Source organism: Canis lupus, chromosome 9, assembly GCF_011100685.1.
Source record: "Canis lupus familiaris isolate Mischka breed German Shepherd chromosome 9, alternate assembly UU_Cfam_GSD_1.0, whole genome shotgun sequence".
Taxonomy (NCBI): domain Eukaryota; kingdom Metazoa; phylum Chordata; class Mammalia; order Carnivora; family Canidae; genus Canis; species Canis lupus.
Window position 1 is genome coordinate 19846689 of NC_049230.1, and position 22675 is coordinate 19869363.

A 22675-nucleotide genomic window follows, 5' to 3' on the forward strand; every position below is an offset into this window, starting at 1 on the left:
AGGAGATTCCCTCTATCCCTCCTATGAACTGTTAAATTGTACCATTTGCCATTATAATGCATTGATGCCTCCAAGGGCCATTATGGTAGAGTATAGGTAGGATTTGCATCTTCTCAGAGTGGTAGCCTAGTCAGTGGCTCTTTAAAGGGGATTTATATACAATACAAGTAGCTTTTTGATACCCGTGTCCCCTACACTATAGAACTGTTGTTGAGCACAACATGGTCAGTAAGCATCTGTATAGGTAAAGAAGGACCCTAGTCTCCTTGACCATATACCTGGGGCCTGTCTGTACTGTAAAATGAAGATAATACATCAGGATTGTTGTATAGATTAAGAGATGACTTGGCCAATAAAAAGTGCTCTCTGTGTCTGCTGGCTCACCATTCCCACTGCCTTTTCCTTTGTGGTTCTTTTCACTGCTAACATCTGCTCCCTGCCCCCTGCCCTAGTCACCTCCTCCACCAGAATATTCTGTTCTTTATGATGGCAGGGATTTTATTTTGCTTTTCCGCTGAATCTCCCATATCAAGAACAGTATTGGAAATGTAATAAAGATCAGTGTTATGAGTGAATCCCCGCTTATAATTATCATCCCCACAGTTATCTCTACTGCTCCTTTCCCTTTTTTCCTTTCTACCTTTCTTCCCTCAGGGAAAAGACTTTTGTCTTCCTAAGGGAACATAGATCTTTATAGACACCATCAGTCAATGGGAATGGTATATATATATTTTTTTTTAATTTTTTTTTTAAGGAAGCAGACTTACTAGAATATGTTGCATGTGTCCTTCATGTCTTCTTAGCCATATTCACTGTCTGAGACAACCACCAGAATTGTTCTCCATCCAGTGCTACTGTAAAAACCCACCTGTCTCAGAACGCTGGAGCCTTATTCATTCCTTAGACTTCTAGTGAGCAACTTGGTTATGCCAGATGCCACAGCACATGTTGTGAATATGAAAATGAGTACATTTTCTCCCTGCCTTGAGCTTTTAAAAACATTTTTATTGAAATGTAATTTACATGCTATAAAATTCACCCATGTTTTTTTTTTTTTTTTTTTTCACCCATGTTAAATATATAGTTCAGGGTTGTTTGTTTTTAGTATATTCACAGTTGTGCAACCATCACTATAATCTAAGTTTCGAAAATTTTCATCACCCAAAAAAGAAGACCTATACCAAGAAGCCCCATTCCCCCCTCCTACGTCCTCTTTTGCAATCACAAATCTCTATAGATTTGTCTATTCTGGATGTTTCATGTAAGTGGAATCATACAATATATGGCCTTTTGTGTCTGACTTCTTTCACTAGGCATGATGTTTTCAAAGTTCATCCATATTGCAGCATATATCAATAGTTTGTTTTTTTATGGGTGAATAATATTCTATTGTGGATATACCACAATTTGTTTATTCATTCATCAATTGATTTCTGCTTTTTGGCTATTATGGGTAATGCTGCTATGAACATTTGTGTACAAGTTTTGGGTGGATTTATATTTTTATTTCATTTCTTCTGGGAAAAACTCTTAGGAACAGACTTATAAAGTCATATGGTAATTCTGTGTTTAAAATTTTGAGGAACTGCCAAATTTCCAAAGCAGCTGTATTGTTTTATATTCCCACCAGCAATGAATGAGGATTTCAGTTTCTCCACATCTTCTGCAGTATTTATTTTTTATTATGGCCATCCTAGTAGATGTAAAGTAACATCTCATCATGGCTTTGGTTTGCATTTTCCTAATGGCTAATAATATTGAGCATCTTTTCATGTGTTTATTGACCATTTGTATATCTCCTTTGGAGAAAATTAAAATCCTTTGCCTATTTTTTAGTTGGGTTATTTCTCTGTTATTGAGTTGTAAGAGTAATTTATATATCCTGGATACAAGTCTCTTACGAGGTATGTGATTTGCAAATATTTCTCCCATTCTGTGGATTGGCCCTTCACTTTTGTTGTTTTAAGATTTTGAGAGAGAGGGCAGCCTGGGTGGCTCAGAGGTTTAGCACCGCCTTTGGCCCAGGGCCTGATCCTGGGGACCCGGGATCGAGTCCCACGTCGGGCTCCCTGCATGGAGCCTGCTTCTTCCTCTGCCAGTGTCTCTGCCTCTCTATTGCTCTGTGTCTCTCATGAATAAATAAAATCTTAAAAAAAAAAAAAAAAAGATTTTGAGAGAGAATGAGCGAGCACAGCCAGGGGGAGGAGCAGAGGGTGAGGGAGAAGCAGACTCTCTGCTAAGCAGGGAGTCCAATATGGGGCTTGATCCCAGGACCCTGAGATTATGACCTGAGTCAAAGGCAGACACTTAACTGAGCCACCCAGGCACCCCTGGCCTTTTACTTTCTTCATGGTATTAATAGTAGCACAAAAGTTTTTAAGTTTGATTTAGTCCAATGTATCTATTTTTTCTTTGTGCATTTAAGAAATCACTGCTTAACCTAGGTCACAAAGGTTTATAGTTTTAGTTCTCACATTTAATTCTGTGACCCATTTTGAATTAGCTTTTTTGGATTGTGTGCATTAGGAGAAGCTAGCTTTTTTTTCTTTTTTTTTTTTTTAAGATTTTATTTATTTATTTATGAGAGACACAGAGAGGCAGAGACATAGGCAGATGGAGAAGTAGGCTCCCCACAAGGAGCCCGATGTGGGACTCTATCCAGCATACTGTGATCACGCCCTGGGCCAAAGGCAGATGCTCAACCTCTGAGCCACCCAGGTGTCTCAGAAGCTAGCTTCTTTTTGCATATGACTGTTTGGTTGTCCCAGCACTGTTTGTTGATAGACTATTCTTTTTCCATTTCATTGTTTTTTTCTATTTCATTGTCTTTTCAACAATGAAAATCAATTAGCCTTAGATGCATGGGTTTTTCTGTACTCTCAGTTTTGTTTCATCGTTGTATAAGTCTGTCCTTATGCCAAGACCATGCTGTCTTGATTTACTATAGCTTTGTAGTAATATGTGGAGTTTTTAAACTAATTATAATCACTTTACTTAAAGTATTTACTATTTCTATTTGATTATGCAGCATGAAATAATTATGAATATATCATTAAATATGCCATATTAACTTTTTAATAAGTTGTATTTGATCATAACAGCCATATGCATGTAAGCTCAGTTTTCATAGATCATTGCTTATGTAGTTTGGTTTTCTGCTTATGCAGCATCTAAAAATGATTAAAGCCATTGGTTGCAATTCACCTGCTGTTGCCTTTAAAATGGCTCTTAAGGGCAGTTGTGAGATTATCTTTTCATGGCTATTTGCCTTTTGAATACTATCTACAAAAAAAAGTAACTTGAACTGTTCTTTCATTCTTTATAATTTATAGATTTTGTATGCTGAAACTTCTCAACCAGAGGAAGGGGCCTTCACAGTGTCCTTTGTGTAAGAACGATATAACCAAAAGGTATCTAATTTGGGTGGTAATGGGAGGTTGGGCATGACAGCAGGGAAAAGTAGAAATTCCTTTATGACAGAGCTGGTATTTCTATCAAACTATTCATCAGTAGAAAAATGTATAAACGGGTGTTCCGCTGACAGTAAATTATTTCCGAAGTCATTTTCTTGAAAGTTTTATGGTAAGTCTGTCTTATGAAGGTATTAGTAATTCATTACCTCTTTCTAATGCTTCTGAGTGACGTAAGAACATACAGTTTTGTTTTGTTTTGTTTTTTAAGATTTTATTTATTTATTTTTTTGAGAGAGAGAGTGCGCACAAGAGAGCGCAAGCAGGGGTGAGGGAGAAGCAAGCTCCTCATGGAGCAGGGAGCCCAACGTGGGGCTTGATCCCAGGACAGTAGGATAATGACCAAAGCTAAAGGTAGCCACTTAACCAACTGAGCCACTCAGGTGCCCCAAGAACCTGCAGTCTTATCTAAAGTAGGACCATACCATTCTGCCCTTCTTGTCTCCAAGTCCTGCTTTTATTTTTCTTTCTTGCACTTCTTTCTACTTATACACATATGGTGTGTTTATACATCATGGGTCCCTTCCACTGGGATGTTAGGACACTGGCTTTTTCTGTCTCAGTCAATGCTGTTTTTTTCAGCATTGTTTGGCACATAGTAGTCACTCAGAGATTTAAAGGAATAAATGAATTATATTGTCCTACAACTTTCCTAAACCAAAATCTCTTGGACATTATCATCTATGATGTGGGAAACAAAGGCAGAAGAAAAATTACTAGAATTTCCTTATTACTTAGAGCCCATTGACAAGTCCTTGAAACAGGCAGAGTGATATTCCTCTAGGGACTCAGCTGCCTCCATGTTGACACTTTTCTAAGGGCAAAAGGCAATGTTAGCCTGATTCCCAGGATCCTGTAGGTCTACTTTAACATTGAAATTCCTTTGGAAATTTCCTTATCTCTAGCAGGGATAAATCTCCTTATCTCTACCCCCACAAGACACATGTTGGTAAACACCCCCCAAGCATATGACCCACCGATATACATCTGAAGGGTCTTATTAGACAGTAATAAATGACCTTTTCCTAAAAATAGCTAGCTTCCTCAGGATCCTGAAAACTTTGCTTCCAAAATACGTTTAGGCTTATGCTGTCCCTAACCGACTTGAAAATCTATAATGGGCCACTCCTCATGACCCCAGTGCTGCTCTTCTTGCCCATGGGTCCTGTCCCCATGTTTTAATAAAACCACCTTTTTGTGATGCTTGGGTGGCTCAGCGGTTGAGCGTCTGCCTTTGGCCCAAGGCATGATCCCGAGATCCGGGATCGAATCCCACATCCGGCTCCTTGCAAGGAGTCTGCTTCTCCCTCAGCCTGTGTCTCTGCCTCTCTCTCTCACTGTGTCTCATGAATAAATAAATAAAAATCTTTAAAACAAAAACACCTTTTTGCACCAAAGACATCAGACATCTCAAGAATTCTTAGCTTTGAACCCTAACATCTTTCCTACATCAGTCTATGTGTGCTTTTGAAGTAATATAATCATTTCACAGAAATCCCTGAGAGCTCAAGTTAGGTTGGGTGGATAGGGTTCGAGTGTTAAGAATGATTAGTCTTCTATGCAGTGGATTTGTATTTACTATGGATTCAGAGTACCACTATTTTAGATAGTTAAGGGCTTTTGATAGACTTGAAAGGACTAAAATATATATTCATATATATATGAAAACAACCAATGCTACCACAGTTTGTTCTGATGTCAACGATGTTTTGATTATAGTGTAACGTCCCTAATAGCTCTGTTCTCTGAATATAATTTTTCTACTGTTGCTGCATCTATTTTTTGTTTACACATCTTTCCTTATTTTAGTGTTCTTAAGAAATTAATAATCCTTTGCTGAGTGTGTTTCTCAATTTAATTTCAGGAGCCTACAAGAAAGTACAAGATTTAGTCAACTTGTTGAAGAGTTGTTGAAAATCATTCATGCTTTTGAGCTGGACACAGGATTGCAGTGTAAGTGTTCCACAGCCCCAGCGGCCAGCTCTCAAGGAAGGGGCTGTTCATTAAAACTAAGGAAGTTTTCACAGCTATTCTGTGAATAGGCAGTAAGACCTTTTGGTCTAGGTTAATTTTAACTCTTTATCTCTGAATCATTTTTTATTTATTTTTATTTATTTATTTATTATTTTTTTAAAAGATTTTATTTATTTATTCATAGAGATGCAGAGAGAGAGGGGCAGAGAGAGAAGCAGGCTCCATGCAGAGAGCCTGACGTGGGACTCGATCCAGGGTCTCCAGGATCACGCCCTGGGCTGTAGGCGGCGCTAAACCGCTGAGCCACCGGGGTTGCCCTGTGATTCATTTTTTAAATCATTCCCACTGGTTTCACATATTACCTTATAGGTCCAGAGATGCATATTTTTCACATTTTAGCATCTCCAAAATTGGGAGCAATTTACTACCTCTCGTGTGCTATTGTTAATAGTGTGTTTTCTCTCTAAGTGGCACAGAAAATGATAGTGCATCTTGTATCACTGGTATCTTGGATTCAGTGAAATATGGCATTTGTAGGCAATTTTAGTAGTTTTGAGTTGAGGGGAAAAAAAAGATTAGAAATAATTTTGACGGTCTGTATGTTTCCTAGGAGAATTTCCAAAGTATATTAAACAAACGATAGGTAAGCTTTAATGTATTGTCTTAACAAACCAGAGAGAGCATACACAGGGTTTCTTTTGGTTCTCTGATGCAGTTACTATATTGTTTCTAACCATAACAATAATATTTTTCCTGTGAATTACATTCACAGTTGCAGACAGCTATAACTTTTCCAAAAAGGAAAATAACTCTCCTGAGCATCTAAAGGAGGAAGTTTCTATTATCCAAAGTATGGGCTATCGAAACCGTGCCAAAAGACTTCGACAGAGTGAACCTGAAAACCCTACCTTGGTAATGCCATTTTCATCTATTCTGGTAACATCTCTTCATTGAGCATTGTGAATTAGGGGAGGTGCTGGATGTTCATGGATTTATATAAAAAGTCAGTAAACAAGGTTAGATAGTAAATTAAGTGGTTGGTCAAGAGTTAGAAGAGCTGAGGGAAGGCCCATATACCTAGTGTGGGCAAGAGAGACCTTCTGGCCCCATCCCCTGCTTTTAGTGCTTTATTTCTGATGTTTATCTAAAATAGCCATGAGGTCACTGATGGTCACTGATGGTTTTAAGGTTTGAGTTTGCTAGTTTTTAAAATAACCATCTCATGGCAATTCTCCAGGCATGAGGAAATATATTCTAATTTATTTTCTTTGAAAAGTTGCCTGGGGGGGAAAAATCAGTTTTTACCATTTGAAAATTGCTTCAGCTTAATAGGTATAATTGTCAAAGAAAATTCAGTGATTTGCTCTGTTGTTACTTGGTATTTGCATGAATAATGTAGATCTTAAAAATAATAGTTCTCATCGTACCAGCATTCGTTTTTCAGTAGATGTTGAAAGACTCGAAAAGAAGGAAAGCTTCATCAGAGTAATGCTGCATTTTTATTCTTTGTTGTACTGAATGTTCTTAGGATTGCTGGGTTTTTATTCATACCCCTGTTATCAGATGTGATTGGAAATGTGTACTCAATGAATCTCATTCCCTTTCTATACTATAACAAAATTTTAGCTTCAAACTATGCTTTTCTTCAAAAAAATTGCATCAGAATGTATATTCAGTTTATAAAAGTTTAAAACAACAGAGAGAGGAAAAATATTCAAACCACACATTACATACATTTTGGTTTGTAGTTTGCCAAGTGTTTTTTCTAGGTTCAAATTTTAGCTAATTATGATGGTCTGTTTTGTCCATGGCCTGGAGTTTCTCTTCAAGAAAAGAAACACAGAACTGGTCAGCAATTAGTTGATCATTTTTTACTGTACTGCTTATCAGGAAACCAGTCTTAGTGTCCAACTCTCTAACCTTGGAATTGTGAGATCTCTGAGGACAAAGCAGCAGATACAGCCTCAGAATAAGTCTGTCTACATTGAATTGGGTAAGAGACACAGATTTTGTAAGTTTAGAATAATAGTTGCTGGATTATTGTTTTATAATTATAATGTTTATAATTGTTTTATATGTTTTATAATAATGTTTTGTTATACCAAAAGCCTCATAGCTTATATACAATGGCAAGGAACTTTGGAAAGTGAAAATAAAATAACTTTATTTTTCCAGCCTTATGGTGTATAAAAGACAAGACTCTTATTTTATAGAGAGTAAAAGGAAGACTGTCTGATTATAGCATATATAAACATGCTTTGGAAGATGAAAAATAGGGATAAGAAATAACATGATGGGATAGCCATAGCATTTGGAGGGGTCAAGGATGCACTGTATTAGACTAGGAAGACTTTTAAGAAGAGCTGAGCTCAGTTCAAACAGCTCTTTATAATAGAATGTATTTATAATTGGAAAGAGTGACCCTCGTTGGGCTTTCAAGCACCACCATATATTTACCATAGCACTTATCAGATTCTCCTAAAATGACCTGTGTGTCTTTTCCCTTCTTAAAGATAATAAGTTCTGAGACAACAGGTCTTGTGTCATAAAAATAATCAAAATAACTATAATAGCGAATATTTAGGAGTACTTACCGAGGTCTAGGCACTATTAAGCCTTACTTGCATAATTCATTTAAGGTGCACAGCAAACCCCTGAGGTTGTTAATATTATACTTATTTTATATACGAGCAAATAAAGACACATAGAGCTTAAGACATTTTGCCAAGATAACAAAGCTAGCAAGTGGCAGAGCTCTGATTCAAACTTAGGAATTCTGGTGTCAGAGCCTGTGCTGGTAACCACTTCTCTGTGTTACCTGCCATTTTTATCATTGTACCTGCCATATCATTGTGTCTGCAGATTTTATATATAGTGAATGTGCAGTAATAATTCTTGAATGAATATCTGTTGTGCAACAAGTACATTTATGATGTTAACCCTTTCAACAAAAATCCTTTTATTGATTTGTTATCTGGGGAATTTTTTAGGGTCTGATTCTTCTGAAGATACAGTTAATAAGGCAAGTTCTTGCAGGTGAGTTAAAGAGAGCCTTTATCTGTGAAGCTGGCATTTTTGTGTTTAATTAATAGCAAGGATTAGTATTTAGGCTAGAATCACAGCATTGGAATAGACCTTAAAGGTCCTTTGCTTTTCATAGGTGAGAAAACCTGTCTTGGTAGAGTCTAGAAGAGTTTAGAATAACAGAAGTCTGCTCAGACTTGCTTCCAGCAGATGACTGTGTCTAACTTAGTTCCTCAAGCACAGTAGTATGGGCTCAGTGGTCATTTTGGCTCATGAGAATATTAAAGGACTTCATTTTCAATGCTTTCTCTGTTTCTTAATTCCATCTATCTCTCAAGTGTTATCTACATAAATTATATAATAATCTACAAACCACCCACCCCCAATTGCTTTACCTGTCAAGTTACTTTCCTTTTTTTTTTTTTTAAGATTTTATTTATTGGGATCCCTGGGTGGCGCAGCGGTTTGGCGCCTGCCTTTGGCCCAGGGCGCGATCCTGGAGACCCAGGATCGAATCCCACGTCAGGCTCCCGGTGCATGGAGCCTGCTTCTCCCTCTGCCTGTGTCTCTGCCTCTCTCTCTCTCTCACTGTGTGCCTATCATGAAAAAAAAAAAAAAAAAAAAAAAAAAAGATTTTATTTATTTATTCATAGAGATGCAGAGAGAGAGAGAGGCAGAGACACAGGCAGAGGGAGAAGCAGGCTCCATGCAGAGAGCCTGACGTGGGACTCGATCCCGGGTCCCCAGGATCACGCCCTGGGCTGCAGGCGGTGCTAAAACGCTGCGCCACGGGGGCTGCCCTCAAGTTACTTTCCTTAGGGATTATTGCTTGACCTAAAGATCTGTGAGAGCTTGCCTGAACTATGGTGGTGCCATTGCCAGTCAGATCTTGTTTGCAAATGTCTTTTTCCTAATCTCTCAATTAGTAGGAAAGGATTTTTAGCTGGAGGAGAAGCACAGCAGCAGTGTTGCATCCTATTGGAGTGTCTGCTCCATCCCAGTGCTCCCTTGGTTTAAGTATCTTTGCTCTTGCATTCTCATTAAAATATACTTTTAAATTATGTTGTTTTATTTCTTTTACTACCTTTGGGCAATTATTTGGCTACCATTTTTTTTTTTTTAAGATTTTATTTATTCATGAGAGACACAGAGAGAGAGGCAGAGACACAGGCAGAGGGAGAAGCAGGCTCCATGCAGGGAGCCCAGCGTGGGACTTGTCCCGGGTCTCCAGGATCAGGCCCTGGGCTGAAGGCAGGCGCTAAACCGCTGAGCCACCCAGGGATCCCCTGGCTACCATTTAAATTTTAGTCCTGTTGCCCTTCCATAAAGTAGTGTATCTATGCTACTCCTCTGATTTTTGTGACTCTTTTTCCTCAGTCTTTGACCATTTCCCTTTGACTGGAAGTTACTAAAGCAAAGTGTAGGTTTCAAAAAGTGAACCAAATTGATCAGCTTACTGCAATCATACCTAGAAGAGCTAAAATACTTGATCTTGCTCATTTGACAACTCTGAATGTATAACTAGTGTTTCTCATTAAGGTTCTGTCTTTTCTCTATAGTGTGGGAGATGACAAGTTAGAAATCACCTCTCAAGGAGCCAGGGCTGAAGCCAGTTTGAATCCTGCAAAAAAGGGTAATGACAAGACTTCCAACTTAATGGGCACTGAAGAGAAAATGGGTAGATTCCATGCTGTGGTTAGATTATTCTGAAGACCATTTGGGACATTTATAATTCAGAACATCTCTTGGTAGAGTTAGAATATCTTTCTTTCTCAGATGTCATGGTACAGGCTGATCTGTTTCAATGACACAAGGCTGATGTGATTATAATAGTGCCCTATATAATTGGTTGTTGCCTTTTACTTTTAGTTGATGTGTTTGTGTTTCATCTTTTGTACACTGGTATTTAAATATAGGGAGTATGAGTCTGAGGATAGAACAGAGCACTGTATGTCTGATGCTGCTTTTAGTTCACTGTCAGAGGTTAGGGAAATAGGTGTAGTTAAGAATAGAATTCTGGAATTAAAAATCTAAGTGTCTTGAATGGAAATAATGAGAATCTAGATAACTAGGAATTATGTGAAAGTACATGAGCTACATCCTCAGGATTCTTGGTGGTTTATGTGGTTAGTTTCTCCAAAAATAGGTGCTTTATTTCCACTCCCCAAGTTGTATCAAGTGTCCATATTTTTTCATGATAATTCAGTTTTTAAGCACCTTGTTGTTTTTGTATACTTTCAGCTGCTTGTGAATTTTCTGGGGACATAACAAATATTGAACATCATCAATCCGGTAATAAAGATTTGACCACCACTGAGAAGCATGCAACTAAGAAGCATCCAGAAAAGTATCAGGGTATTTCTGTTTCAAACTTGCATGTGGAGCCATGTGGCACAAATACTCATGCCAGCTCATTACAGCATGAGAACAGCAGTTTATTACTCACTAAACACAGAATGAATGTAGAAAAGGCTGAAATCTGTAATAACAGCAAACAGCCTGGCTTAGCAAGGAGCCAACAGAGCAGATGGGCTGAAAGTAAGGAAACATGTAATGATAGGCAGATTCCCAGCACAGAGAAAAAGGTAGTTGTGAATGCTGATCTCCTGTGTGGGAGAAAAGAACTGAATAAACAGAAACCTCCACACTCTGATAGTCCTAGAGATTCCCAAGATGTTCCTTGGATAACACTGAATAGTAGCATACGGAAAGTTAATGAGTGGTTTTCCAGAAGTGACGAAATATTAACTTCTGATGATTCACATGACAGAGGATCTGAATTGAATACTGAAGTAGGTGGTGCAGTAGAAGTTCCAAATGAAGTGGGTGAATATTCTGGTTCTTCTGAGAAAATAGACTTAATGGCCAGTGATCCTCAGGATGCTTTCATATGTGAAAGTGAAAGAGTCCACACCAAGCCAGTAGGAGGTAATATCGAAGATAAAATATTTGGAAAAACCTATCGGAGGAAGGCAAGCCTCCCTAAGGTGAGCCACACAACTGAAGTTCTAACTATAGGAGCGTGTGCTATAGAACCTCAGACAATGCAAACCCATCCCTTCATGAATAAAGCAGAGCATAAAAGGAGAACTACATCTAGCCTTCATCCTGAGGATTTTATCAAGAAAGTAGAGTTAGGCATTGTTCCAAAGACTCCTGAAAAGCTAATTGAGGGAATCAACCAAATCAAGCGAGATGGTCATGTGATAAATATTACAAATAATGGTCCTGAGAATGAAACAGAAGGTGATTATGTTCAGAAAGAGAAAAATGCTAACCCAACAGAATCATTGGAAAAAGAATCTGCTTTTAGAACCAAAACTGAACCAATGAGCAGCAGGATAAGCAATATGGAACTGGAATTAAATAGCTCCAGTTCAAAAGCACCTAAGAAGAACAGGCTGAGGAGGAAGTCCTCTGCCAGGCACACTTGTGCCCTTGAATTCGTAGTCAATAGAAATCTAAACCCACCTGATCATAGTGAACTACAGATTGAAAGTTGTTCTAGCAGTGAAGAGATGAAGAAACAGCATCTGGACCAAGTACCAGTCAGACACAACAAAACACTTCAGCTCATGCAAGATAAAGAACCTGCAGGTAGAGCTAAGAAAAGTAGTAAGCCAGGAGAACAAATAAATAAGAGACTCGCCAGCCATGCTTTTCCAGAGCTAACTTTAACAAATGTATCTGGTTTTTTTGCTAACTATTCAAGTTCTAGTAAGCCTCAAGAGTGCATCAACCCTGGCCTTCGAAGAGAAGAAATAGAAGAGAGCCGAAGAATGACTCAAGTGTCTGATAGTACCAGAGATCCCAAAGAGCTGGTATTGAGTGGAGGAAGAGGTTTGCAAACTGAGAGATCTGTAGAGAGTACCAGTATTTCATTGGTACTTGATACTGATTATGGTACACAGGACAGTATCTCATTACTGGAAGCTGACACCCTGAGGAAGGCAAAAACAGTATCAAATCAACAGGCGAATCTGTGTGCAACAATTGAGAACCCCAAGGAACCTATCCATGGTTGTTCTAAGGACACTAGAAATGACACAGAGGGTTTTGTAGTTCCATTGACGTGCAAAGATAACCACACTCAAGAGACAAGCATAGAAATGGAAGAGAGTGAACTTGACACGCAGTGCTTACGCAATATGTTCAAGGTTTCAAAGCGTCAGTCATTTGCTCTGTTTTCATATCCAAGAGATCCGGAAGAGGACTGTGTAACAGTCTGTCCCCGCTCTGGGGCCTTTGGAAAACAAGGTCCAAAAGTCACTCTAGAATGTGGACAGAAAGAAGAAAGTCAGGGAAAGAAAGAGTCTGAAATCAGACATGTGCAGGCAGTTCATACAAATGCAGGCTTTTCTGCAGTTAGTCAGAAAGCTAAGAAGCCAGGCGATTTTGCCAAATGTAGCATAAAGGGAGTCTCTCGGCTTTGTCTGTCATCTCAGTTCAAAGGCAAGGAAACTGAACTCCTTATTGCAAATTACCATGGAATTTCCCAAAACCCTTATCATATACCACCACTTTCTCCCATCAGATCATGTGTTAAAACTCTATGTCAGGAAAACCTGTCAGAGGAAAAGTTTGAGCAACATTCAATGTCACCCGAAAGAGCAGTGGGAAATGAGAGAGTCATTCAAAGTACAGTGAGCACAATTAGCCAAAATAACATTAGAGAATGTGCTTCTAAAGAAGTCGGCTCAAGCAGTGTTAATGAAGTAGTTTCCAGTACTAATGAAGTAGGCTCTAGTGTTAATGAAGTAGGTTCCAGTGGTGAAAACATTCAAGCAGAACTAGGTAGAAACCGAGGACCTAAATTAAATGCTATGCTCAGATTAGGTCTTATGCAACCTGAAGTCTGTAAGCAAAGCCTTTCTTTAAGTAATTGTAAACATCCAGAAATGAAATGGCAAGGACAAAGTGAAGGAGCAGTTCTGTCTGTTAGTGCAGATTTCTCTCCATGTCTGATTTCAGATAACCCAGAACAACCTATGGGAAGTAGTCGGTCTTCTCAGGTTTGTTCTGAGACACCTGATGACCTATTAAATGGTGACAAAATAAAGGGAAAAGTCAGCTTTGCTGAAAGTGACATTAAGGAAAAATCTGCTGTGTTTAGCAAAAGTGTCCAGAGTGGAGAGTTCAGCAGAAGCCCTAGCCCTTCAGACCATACACGTTTGGCCCAGGGTTACCAGAGAGGGACCAAGAAATTAGAGTCCTCAGAAGAGAACATGTCTAGTGAGGAGGAAGAGCTTCCCTGCTTCCAACACTTAATATTTGGTAAAGTAACCAACATGCCTTCTCAGTCTACCAGTCACAATGCAGTTGCCGCAGAGGGTCTATCTAACAAAACAGAGGAGAACCTAGACTCATTGAAGAATAGTTTAAGTGACATCAGTAACCAGGTACCGTCAGCAAAGGCATCCCAGGAACATCACCTTAGTGAGGAAGCAAGATGTTCTGGCAGCTTATTTTCTTCACAGTGCAGTGCTTTGGAAGACTTGACTGTAAATACAAATACCCAGGATCCTTTCTCGATGTTTGATCCTACTTCCAAACAAGTGAGGCATCAATCTGAAAATCTGGACGTTCTGAATGACAAGGAATTGGTTTCAGATGATGATGATGAAAGGGAACCTGGCCTGGAAGAGGATAGTCCTCAAGAAGAGCAGAGTGTGGATTCAGACTTAGGTATTGGAACCAGGTTTTTGTGTTTGCCCCCGTCCATATTATAGAAATGAGCTAACTGTTGATGCCTTGTGGGGGAGCACGTTTTACAAGTTTCCAAGTGCAACTAAAGTCACCACTTAAACTTTACACATATTCCTCTTAAGGTGCCTTTCCTTAAAAGTCCTTTACCCAGCTAGAACATCTCTGTTTGAATGAGATCTGATTGTTGGTAAACTTGTTTCTGGTTCTCATGATTTCCAAGAGGAAATCTGGGTGTCCCAAAACAAGAAGTGTAATCATTTTGCATAACATGAAAGTGAAATTTGTCCTGTCAGTGAGAAAACATGGGTACAGCAAGTTGTGGTATGTGCTGTTTTTACATCTGAAGCTGTTTTTATCATCATTTAAGGTGAAGTGGCATCTGGATATGAGAGTGAAACGAGCCTCTCTGAAGACTGTTCCAGGTTGTCCTCTCAGAGTGATATTTTAACCACTCAGGTAAAAAACGTGTGTGTGTGCATGTGCATGTGTATGTGTGTGTGTTGTGTCCTCTGCATTCAATATCATGCATTCCACATCCTGACATTGGCTTGTATCATCCTTTAGAATTAACGGTATAACACTTGTATGTGGTACCTTGCCTCCTCAAAGTAGATTATAAGCATCTGAACGGAACTCATGCTACCTTTTATTTCTATACACACACACACACACACACACACACACACACACGTATATACTATCTGGCTCACTGTAGAACACTCAATCCTGAATTTAATGAATAACTTAAACCTTCAAAACCAATTTTCCTCATAGCAGAAATACCTATGAAAGTATCAAAGAGAGGGCTATGTTTATTTTTGGGACCAAATTGGAGCCTACAGAGTTCTTTTTCTGTTAGAGACTATCTAGCCTTTTGTTGTTTTCTGGGGATTTCTTTTTGTTCATTCTCTTCTAACCTGCTAGTTGTTTGTTCTTTGGTGCCTGTAAGTCCTCTGTTTTCTTTAAAAAAGAAAGTATACAAATTTACTTCCTGTGTCTTGTGGTCAGGACAATATTGGGGCTACTTATGAAGGGGATAAGAGTATTGTTATATCTACGACATTTGATAATGTGAATGTTTCAGTACTGCAGAAAGAATAGTCTCGGAAAAGCACTCTCTATCACAGCATTTAAAGATTAACACTTCCATACACTTCCATCATCTTCACAGAACAGGTAATAGTAGTTGTCCTGGGACCAGGGAAATAGAAGACTGGGAGAAGGAGAAAGCCCTACTTTTCTCTGAATACCCTTTTGTGCCTTGAATTTTATATCATGTGCTTACATTAATTATGTAAAAGATTCTGTGGGTTACCCAGGAATAATTATTATTAACTTGAGGTACATATTCTTCCATTCTTCTTCATGTATGTGTACAACAGTACACTTTATCTTTAAACATCTTTATCCCTTGTACACTTTATCTTTAAAAAATATTTATCTAATATTCCGTGTACTTACATTATAATGTTTTTTCTATGTCATTAAATTTTCTTCAGTAATTTTTAATTATTGTATTGTATTCCATCTTGGGTAAGCCATGATTTTATTCCACCTATTGCTGACTATGAGGGTTGCGGGTAAGAGACACAGTTTGCTATTATGTACAGTACTATAATAATTTTTTACTTTTAAGTGATCTCTACACCCAACATGGGGCTCGAACTTTCAACCCCAAGATCAAGAGTTGCATGCTCTACTGACTGAGCCAGTCAGGCACCCCTTTAGTAGGATCTTGATAGCTAAATAGTTCCCTGTGTCCCCAGTGGTTTCCTTAGTATAAATTTCTAGAACTGGAATTTTTGGTCTTTGATACATACTGTTAGATTGTTCTTCAGAAATAATGAACACAAAAAAAAACAAAAACAAACAAACAAAAAATAATGAACAGCTCTCTTCTAACAACCGTTAATGGTTCCCATTTCCCTGTTCCTTTGCCAACACAAGATCCAATTTTAAAATCTTATAATTCTTGGCATTACTGTGAAAGCTGTAGAAAGAAAAGGCTTATCTTCTGCCCATTTTCTAGGCAGAGCGAATCCCTCTAGAACTGAAACTTGCTGGAGTCAGGAAGAAAGCTTTGAGAGACAGGGACCTGTGTTGTACCCAAGTTGCCACCAGTATTCTCCCCACCTACGGGATTGCCATGGTGACTAAATGAACAAAAAGACTAAGGAGGCCTTTTCTCTGCAACTCTTGTGCTCCTTTCTTTTTTTTTTTTTTTTTTTTTTTTTTATGATAGTCACAGAGAGAGAGAGAGAGGCAGAGACACAGGCAGAGGGAGAAGCAGGCTCCATGCACCGGGAGCCCGACGTGGGATTCGATCCCGGGTCTCCAGGATCGCGCCCTGGGCCAAAGACAGGCGCTAAACCGCTGCGCCACCCAGGGATCCCCTTGTGCTCCTTTCTGAGTGTGGATTTGGGGCTCTGTCATCCTTTCACTGATGCCTTTCACTTTTTTGTCCCTTGTGTTTTAAGGTTGTAGGTTCCAGTTTCTGATTTTTTTTTTTTTTTTAAGATTTATTTATTCATGAGAGGGACACCTGGGTGGCTCAGTGGTTGGGTGCATCTGCCTTAGGCCCAGGACGTGATCCTGGAGTGCCAGGATCAAATCTCCCATTGGGCTCCCTGCGGCAAGCCTGCTTCTTCAAGAACTCTGCCTGTGTCGGTGCTCCTCTCTCTGTGTTTCTTATGAATAAATATTTTTTTAATTTTTAAATTTTTCTTAAACAAAACAGACTTAAAGTCAGATTTCCTGGCTAACTTAAATCTAGAGTAGCACAGACAGGCAAAATGATTGAAGCAGAGTCTTTTCCCACTGTTGAAAAGAACTATGAAGTATATAGGAGGGTAGCCCGGGTGGCTCAGCGGTTTAGCGCCACCTTCAGCCCAGGGTGTGATCCTGGAGACCCGGGATCAAGTCCCATGTCAGGTTCCCTGCATGGAGCCTGCTTCTCCCTCTGCCTGTGTTTTTGCCTCTCTCTCTCTCTACCTCTCATGAATAAATAAATAAAATCTTTTTAAAAAAAAAGTATATAGGAGATAGAGAAATTCTAATTTGGTACTATTAGTATCTTTTTTTTTTAAATCCAAGAGCGATGAACTGCATTCATTAACTCATTTCTACATTAAACATTTGCTAAGTATTTACTACATGCTAGGCATTGGGAATACAAAAATGATGAAGGAAGGATTCCTCCCATTGAGAAGGGTCCAGTGTTCCATTTCCATATACTAATGCATTAAAAGTATAAGTGAAGTAATGGGGCGATTGTCTGTTCCTGATAGTAGATGTGGATGGTGGGGACTCCTGAAGGAGTCCACAAATGTGTGTTTTGGAAAGCCCTTTACTTACCAAGTACTTTGCTTTATCAAAAACCTCATTTGAGCTGGGCCTTGAAAGATGAGAAGAATTTTCCCAGGTAGAAAGGGAAGGGAGGCAGCAGTCAAGGCAAAGACACAGAGGCATGAAATGTCCAGAAAGCACAGAGTTTTCCTATATGATGGAAAACAGGGCATATGGATGGTTTAGGGAAGAAACAAAAGATCAGTGTGTGAAAAGCCTTTTGAATGCTATGCTTAGGAATTTGGACTTTATCCTGAGGGCAGTAATGAGTGATAATTACATAGTGTCCAGAAAGTATTAACATCTGAGCAGTGGTATGCCACTAAGGTCCTTATGGAAGAAAGAGGCATGGTAAACATGGCTTTTAAAGAACTTCCACAGTAATGCAGCTGTATTAAAAGAGATCAGAGAAGCATGTTGGGAATATAAAAGAAAAATAGGGCTAATTCCAGAAACACTTAAGAATTAGAATTAAAAAAAAAAAAAACTCATTAGTAAGCAATTTGGTTTTAGTCTCACAAATGTATCTAGGCAATTACCTACAAGGGAATTTAGTTTATAAAGTAACTCCTTTGAGAAAACCCAAAGTAAAGTTATCTAATTACAGTTTTCCTGTTACTGTTTTTCCTGCTTTTCTAACCTACTTAATGGCCACAGAGAGGTTAGATGTGATGGTCGTGCCAGAAGTGACAGATAGAACTTCTGAAGCTTAGTGGTTATCTGTGTGTGGTTTACTTCCAGATTTACCGAGGCAGCCCTAGGGCCAGCTGATCTGTTTGATCAGCAACAGAACTACCCACAAGCACCACGTGGTGGCAATGGCGCTGCTGCAGACATTGGCAGCAGGGCAGTCTCAGGGCAGCAGCAGAAGCCTTTTTGACACTGGGAATACATTTTCTGGTCATAAAAGCCTGAAAACTGTGAACTCAGTGTCGCAGGAGAAAGTAAATGGCTTGTTTTTAGTAGAGGGCAAAGTCATTTTCAAGGATCAGAAGCAATGGAGGGTGAAACAGTCTGTTTCCCTGGGGTTCACTGGCAACCACTGATGTTCCTCTACCAGTGATGAGGAAATGTGTGTTTTGGAAAGCCCTTTACTTACCAAGTACTTTGCTTTATCAAAAACCTAAGACTTAGCAAGATTTCTTCTTGAAATAGATAAGTAAGCATCAGCAAGGCGCATAAGCAAGAAGAGCCCATCTCAGCAATTTAGCGCCACCTTCAGCCCAGGGCGTGATCCTGGTGACCCGGGATCAAGTCCCATGTCAGGCTTCCTGCATGGAGCCTGCTTCTCCCTCTGCCTGTGTCTCTGCCTCTCTCTCTGTGTGTCTCATGAATAAATAAATTAAATAAAATAAAATAAGTTAAAACAATTTTTTAAAATTTCTATAAAAAAAAGGCAAGAAGAGCCCATTATCTTGAATTGAAAACAATAACTATCCTTACAGGATTTCCCAGGGCTCTTTCTGCTAGATCCTTCCCTCCAACAGGTGACCTCTAGGTACTCTCTCCGCATCCAGAATGGCAACACCATGAGGGCTCTAATCCTCAGCACTAGAACAGTGCCTCACATATAATAGATGGTCAGCAAATAGTTGTTGAATGAACAAATCGATAAATCAGTGGATTAGCTCTTTGCTCTCTCTTTTTGAAACTAAATGTTTAAAGAATCCCAGAAAAGGAAGAATCCTCACCAGCCAGAAATCCAGATCTCTTATGAGTCCCACAGTACCAAATCTGGAAACACAGCCTGTGCAAAATGTTAACAGAATCATTCTAATTTTAAATATCATGTGTGAGTACCTTGTTTTTGTGTGTGTGGTTTGTTTTTTGGTTTTTGATTTTTGGGGTTTTTTTGCTTCCTAGCTTTAAAAGAAAATAACCAGCTCTGAAAGGACAAAACAATAAAGCAAGTCTATGTCGGAGAGTTTGAGGAGTTTTTTCCCCACTCTAACATCATTCTGAAGTCATTTCATGGTCATTAATTGCAGGAATATGATTGGATTAAAAAGTGTTCAGCCAGAACTCATAATTCCATACTAGATGATTTCGATTCCCATGTTAAAATTAATTGGTGTGACATATTCTTGCTCTCTGGCAAGTTGCTAAAAGAGTGTGACTTTCTTGGTGTCATTTCTTCTGTTTACAGCAGAGAGATACCATGCAAGATAACCTGATAAAGCTCCAGCAGGAAATGGCTGAACTGGAAGCTGTGTTAGAGCAGCATGAGAGCCAGCCCTCTAACAGCTCCCCTTCCCTTATAGCAGATTCTTGTTCGCCTGAGGATCTGCTGAATCCGGAACAAAACGCATCAGAAAGAGGTTTGTAATATTGGCTAAACTCTGATATGTTAAGCAAAATTCTTCCCCTCCCTAAGCCTTTATCCTTCTAAAAAGTGTGGGCCTGGGGCATCTGGATGACTCAGTCAGTTAAGCCCCTGACTCTTGATTTTGGCTCAGGTCATGATCTCCGGGTCCTGGGATCCAGCCCCACATCTGACTCCATGCTCAGCACAGAGTCTGCTTGTCCTCCCTTTGCTCCTCCCCCTGCTCATGCTCACAGGCACTCACATTCTCTCCCAAATAAATAAAATCTTTAAAAAGTATGGGCCTAATCCAACATTTTATGTTCTTTGCTCAGAATAAGTTTGCTGAATCATTCCATGGGTAATTTTATTTAGAGCCTTGCTTCTGGTCCCTGTTCACAATTTACCTTACAGAGTAACCAAGACCAGTCATGAAGTGTCATTGTCTGACTGAGTACCCACAATGAGGAGATGCTATGAGGAGCCCATAGGAAACTGAATGTGATAGGGAAGACTGGGAATAGGCAACCCTTCATTCCAGAAAGCTTAGAGAAAACAACAGCCCATAGGAAACTGAATGTGATGGGGGAGACTGGGAATAGGCAACCCTTCATTCCAGAAAACTTAGAGAAAACAACAGACCTTGAAACAGTCATGTCAGGTCCTGAAGCCCTATCTATCTATCTATCTATCTATCTATCTATCTATCTATCTATTTAAAGATTTATTTATTCATGAGAGACACAGAAAGAGAGAGGCAGAGACATAGGCAGAGGGAGAAATAGGCTCCTCAAAGGGAGCCCAATGTGGGACTCAATCCCAGATCCCAAGATCATGCCCTGAGCTGAAGGCAGATGCTCAACCACTGAGCCACCCAGGGGTCCCACCAAAGCGCTATTTAACGTGCCTTCTGGTTTTGAGAGAGAGAAAGATGTCCTAAGTGTTAGGAATTGTACCATAAGCCACAAAGCCCAGTTATGAGGAGAGTGGGGCGCTTTATTCTGAGAGAAGTCATTTTTAGTAACCAGTCAGATTGGAATGATCAGAGCTGACTTCCTATAAGAGGGGAAGGGCACTGAGCTGAGGAATAAATGAAGGAAAGCAGGCATAAATGAAGGAAAGTGAGCTGAAGCTTTGAGTTTTTAATTGGAGAAAAACAATTCCTTCCTCCTTGGGAAAGACAGCACATTAGGCAAGTTTTAATTAATGGGGGCAGGTCCATAGACACATAGGTGAGAGGCTATGTGCAGGCCCATGTTCCACAGTCAGGGTGCAGGGTGGGGCGGGGGCGGGGAGGGGGACCTGCTTACGGACTGGCAGGTGTGTTGAGCCCTCCCAAAATATTCTTCACTCCTGACTCCGGACACTTACGCAGCTAACTTAGTATGAATGTTCCTTCTTCATTGCTCCCTTCCCCAGCCCTGCTGGGGACCACAGGGCCTGCCTTTTTGTCTTTCTAGGAATTCAAGTCTTAATTTTCCAGAATAGTGTGGCCCTGGTCCCAGAATGTGCCCTGCAGTATTTTCGTGTTCAGGGAGAAACAGTAGCTCATGCATAAGAAGCTGGGGACTCTGTTGCTATGGCACTGGTTCAAAATGTATTTCCTTAAAATGCTTTCTTTGTAACGGTACCTTCATTTAGTTCATCTCCCAGATAATGAAGCCTAAAGTCTCGTCCCCAGCACAGTTCTCTTCTTTAGGGTGCTTTCACCATCTTAGTTCTAAAAACAGATTAGACTTTCCCTGTTAATGCACAACATAGAAAATGTTATTGTCTGGCTTTGAATGTGTGTGTAAATATGCTGTCTCCTTTTTAGAGTGTTGTGTGTGCACATTAATTTTTTCCTCAAAATCTGCAGACAAACATTTCTTATGGCTTTCTTTCTTTCATTTTAAAATTTCATAAATGCTGTATTTTTATGCATTATGCTTTATTGTGGATTTGAAAACCTTTTTGAACACTTCTTTTGAGGGCAGCCCAGTGGCTCAGCAGTTTAGCGCCGCCTTTGGTCCAGGATGATCCTGGAGACCCGGGATCAAGTCCCACGTCGGGCTCCCTGCATGGAGCCTGCTTCTCCCTCTGCCTGTGTCTTTGCCTCTCTCTCTCTCTCTCTCTCTCTCTCTCTCTCTGTCTCTCATGAGTAAATAAATAAAATCTTAAAAAAAAAGAAAAAGAAAAAGAAAACTTCTTCTGAGTCTCTGTATAACATTTTTGTCAGGAGCTTTTACTGTCTTTTATAGTAAACTTATTCATGGTCTTCTTATGAAATTATAGCATCTTCAGAGTTCTCAAATAGGTGGACAAATGTTGAGAGGAGAGACAAGAGGCTAATGAAGATTTCTTGGTTTAAAAGAAAAAAGGTGTGAGGCGCCTAGATGGCTTATTAGCCCATTGCATGTCCAACTCATGATTTTGGCTTAGGGGATGATCTCATGGGTCCTGAAATCGAGACTTGAGTTGGCCTCTGTGCTCAGTTGGCATTCTGCTTTGTTTGTTTGTTTGTTTGTTTTTAAGATTTTATTTATTTATGAGAGACACAGAGACAGACACAGGCAGAGAGAGAAGCAAGGTCCATGCAGGGAGCCTTTTGTGGGACTCGATCCCAGGTCTCCAGGATCACACCCTGGGCCGAAGGTGGTGCTAAACCATTGGGCCACCGGGGCTACCCACTTTAATTTATTTTCTATTTAAAAATTTATTTATTTAGGGGATCCCTGGGTGGCTCAGCGGTTTAGCGCCTGCCTTTGGCCCAGAGCGCGATCCTGGAGTCCCGGGATCGGGTCCCGCGTCGGGCTCCCGTCATGGAGCCTGCTTCTCCCTCTGCCTGTGTCTCTGCCATTCTCTTTCTCTCACT

The 22675-nt window shown here is 39.7% G+C and overlaps 1 protein-coding gene across 1 annotated transcript in view; it reads left to right on the forward strand.

Annotated features, from left to right (window-relative positions):
* BRCA1 (BRCA1 DNA repair associated) overlaps nt 1-22675 on the forward strand; it is a 63671-nt gene that overhangs the window by 13573 nt on the left and 27423 nt on the right. The window contains 9 exon segments of the mRNA NM_001013416.1: nt 3333-3410; nt 5335-5423; nt 6217-6356; nt 7335-7437; nt 8435-8480; nt 10028-10101; nt 10710-14153; nt 14542-14630; nt 19666-19837. Coding sequence (NP_001013434.1) covers nt 3333-3410; nt 5335-5423; nt 6217-6356; nt 7335-7437; nt 8435-8480; nt 10028-10101; nt 10710-14153; nt 14542-14630; nt 19666-19837 — 4235 coding nt within the window.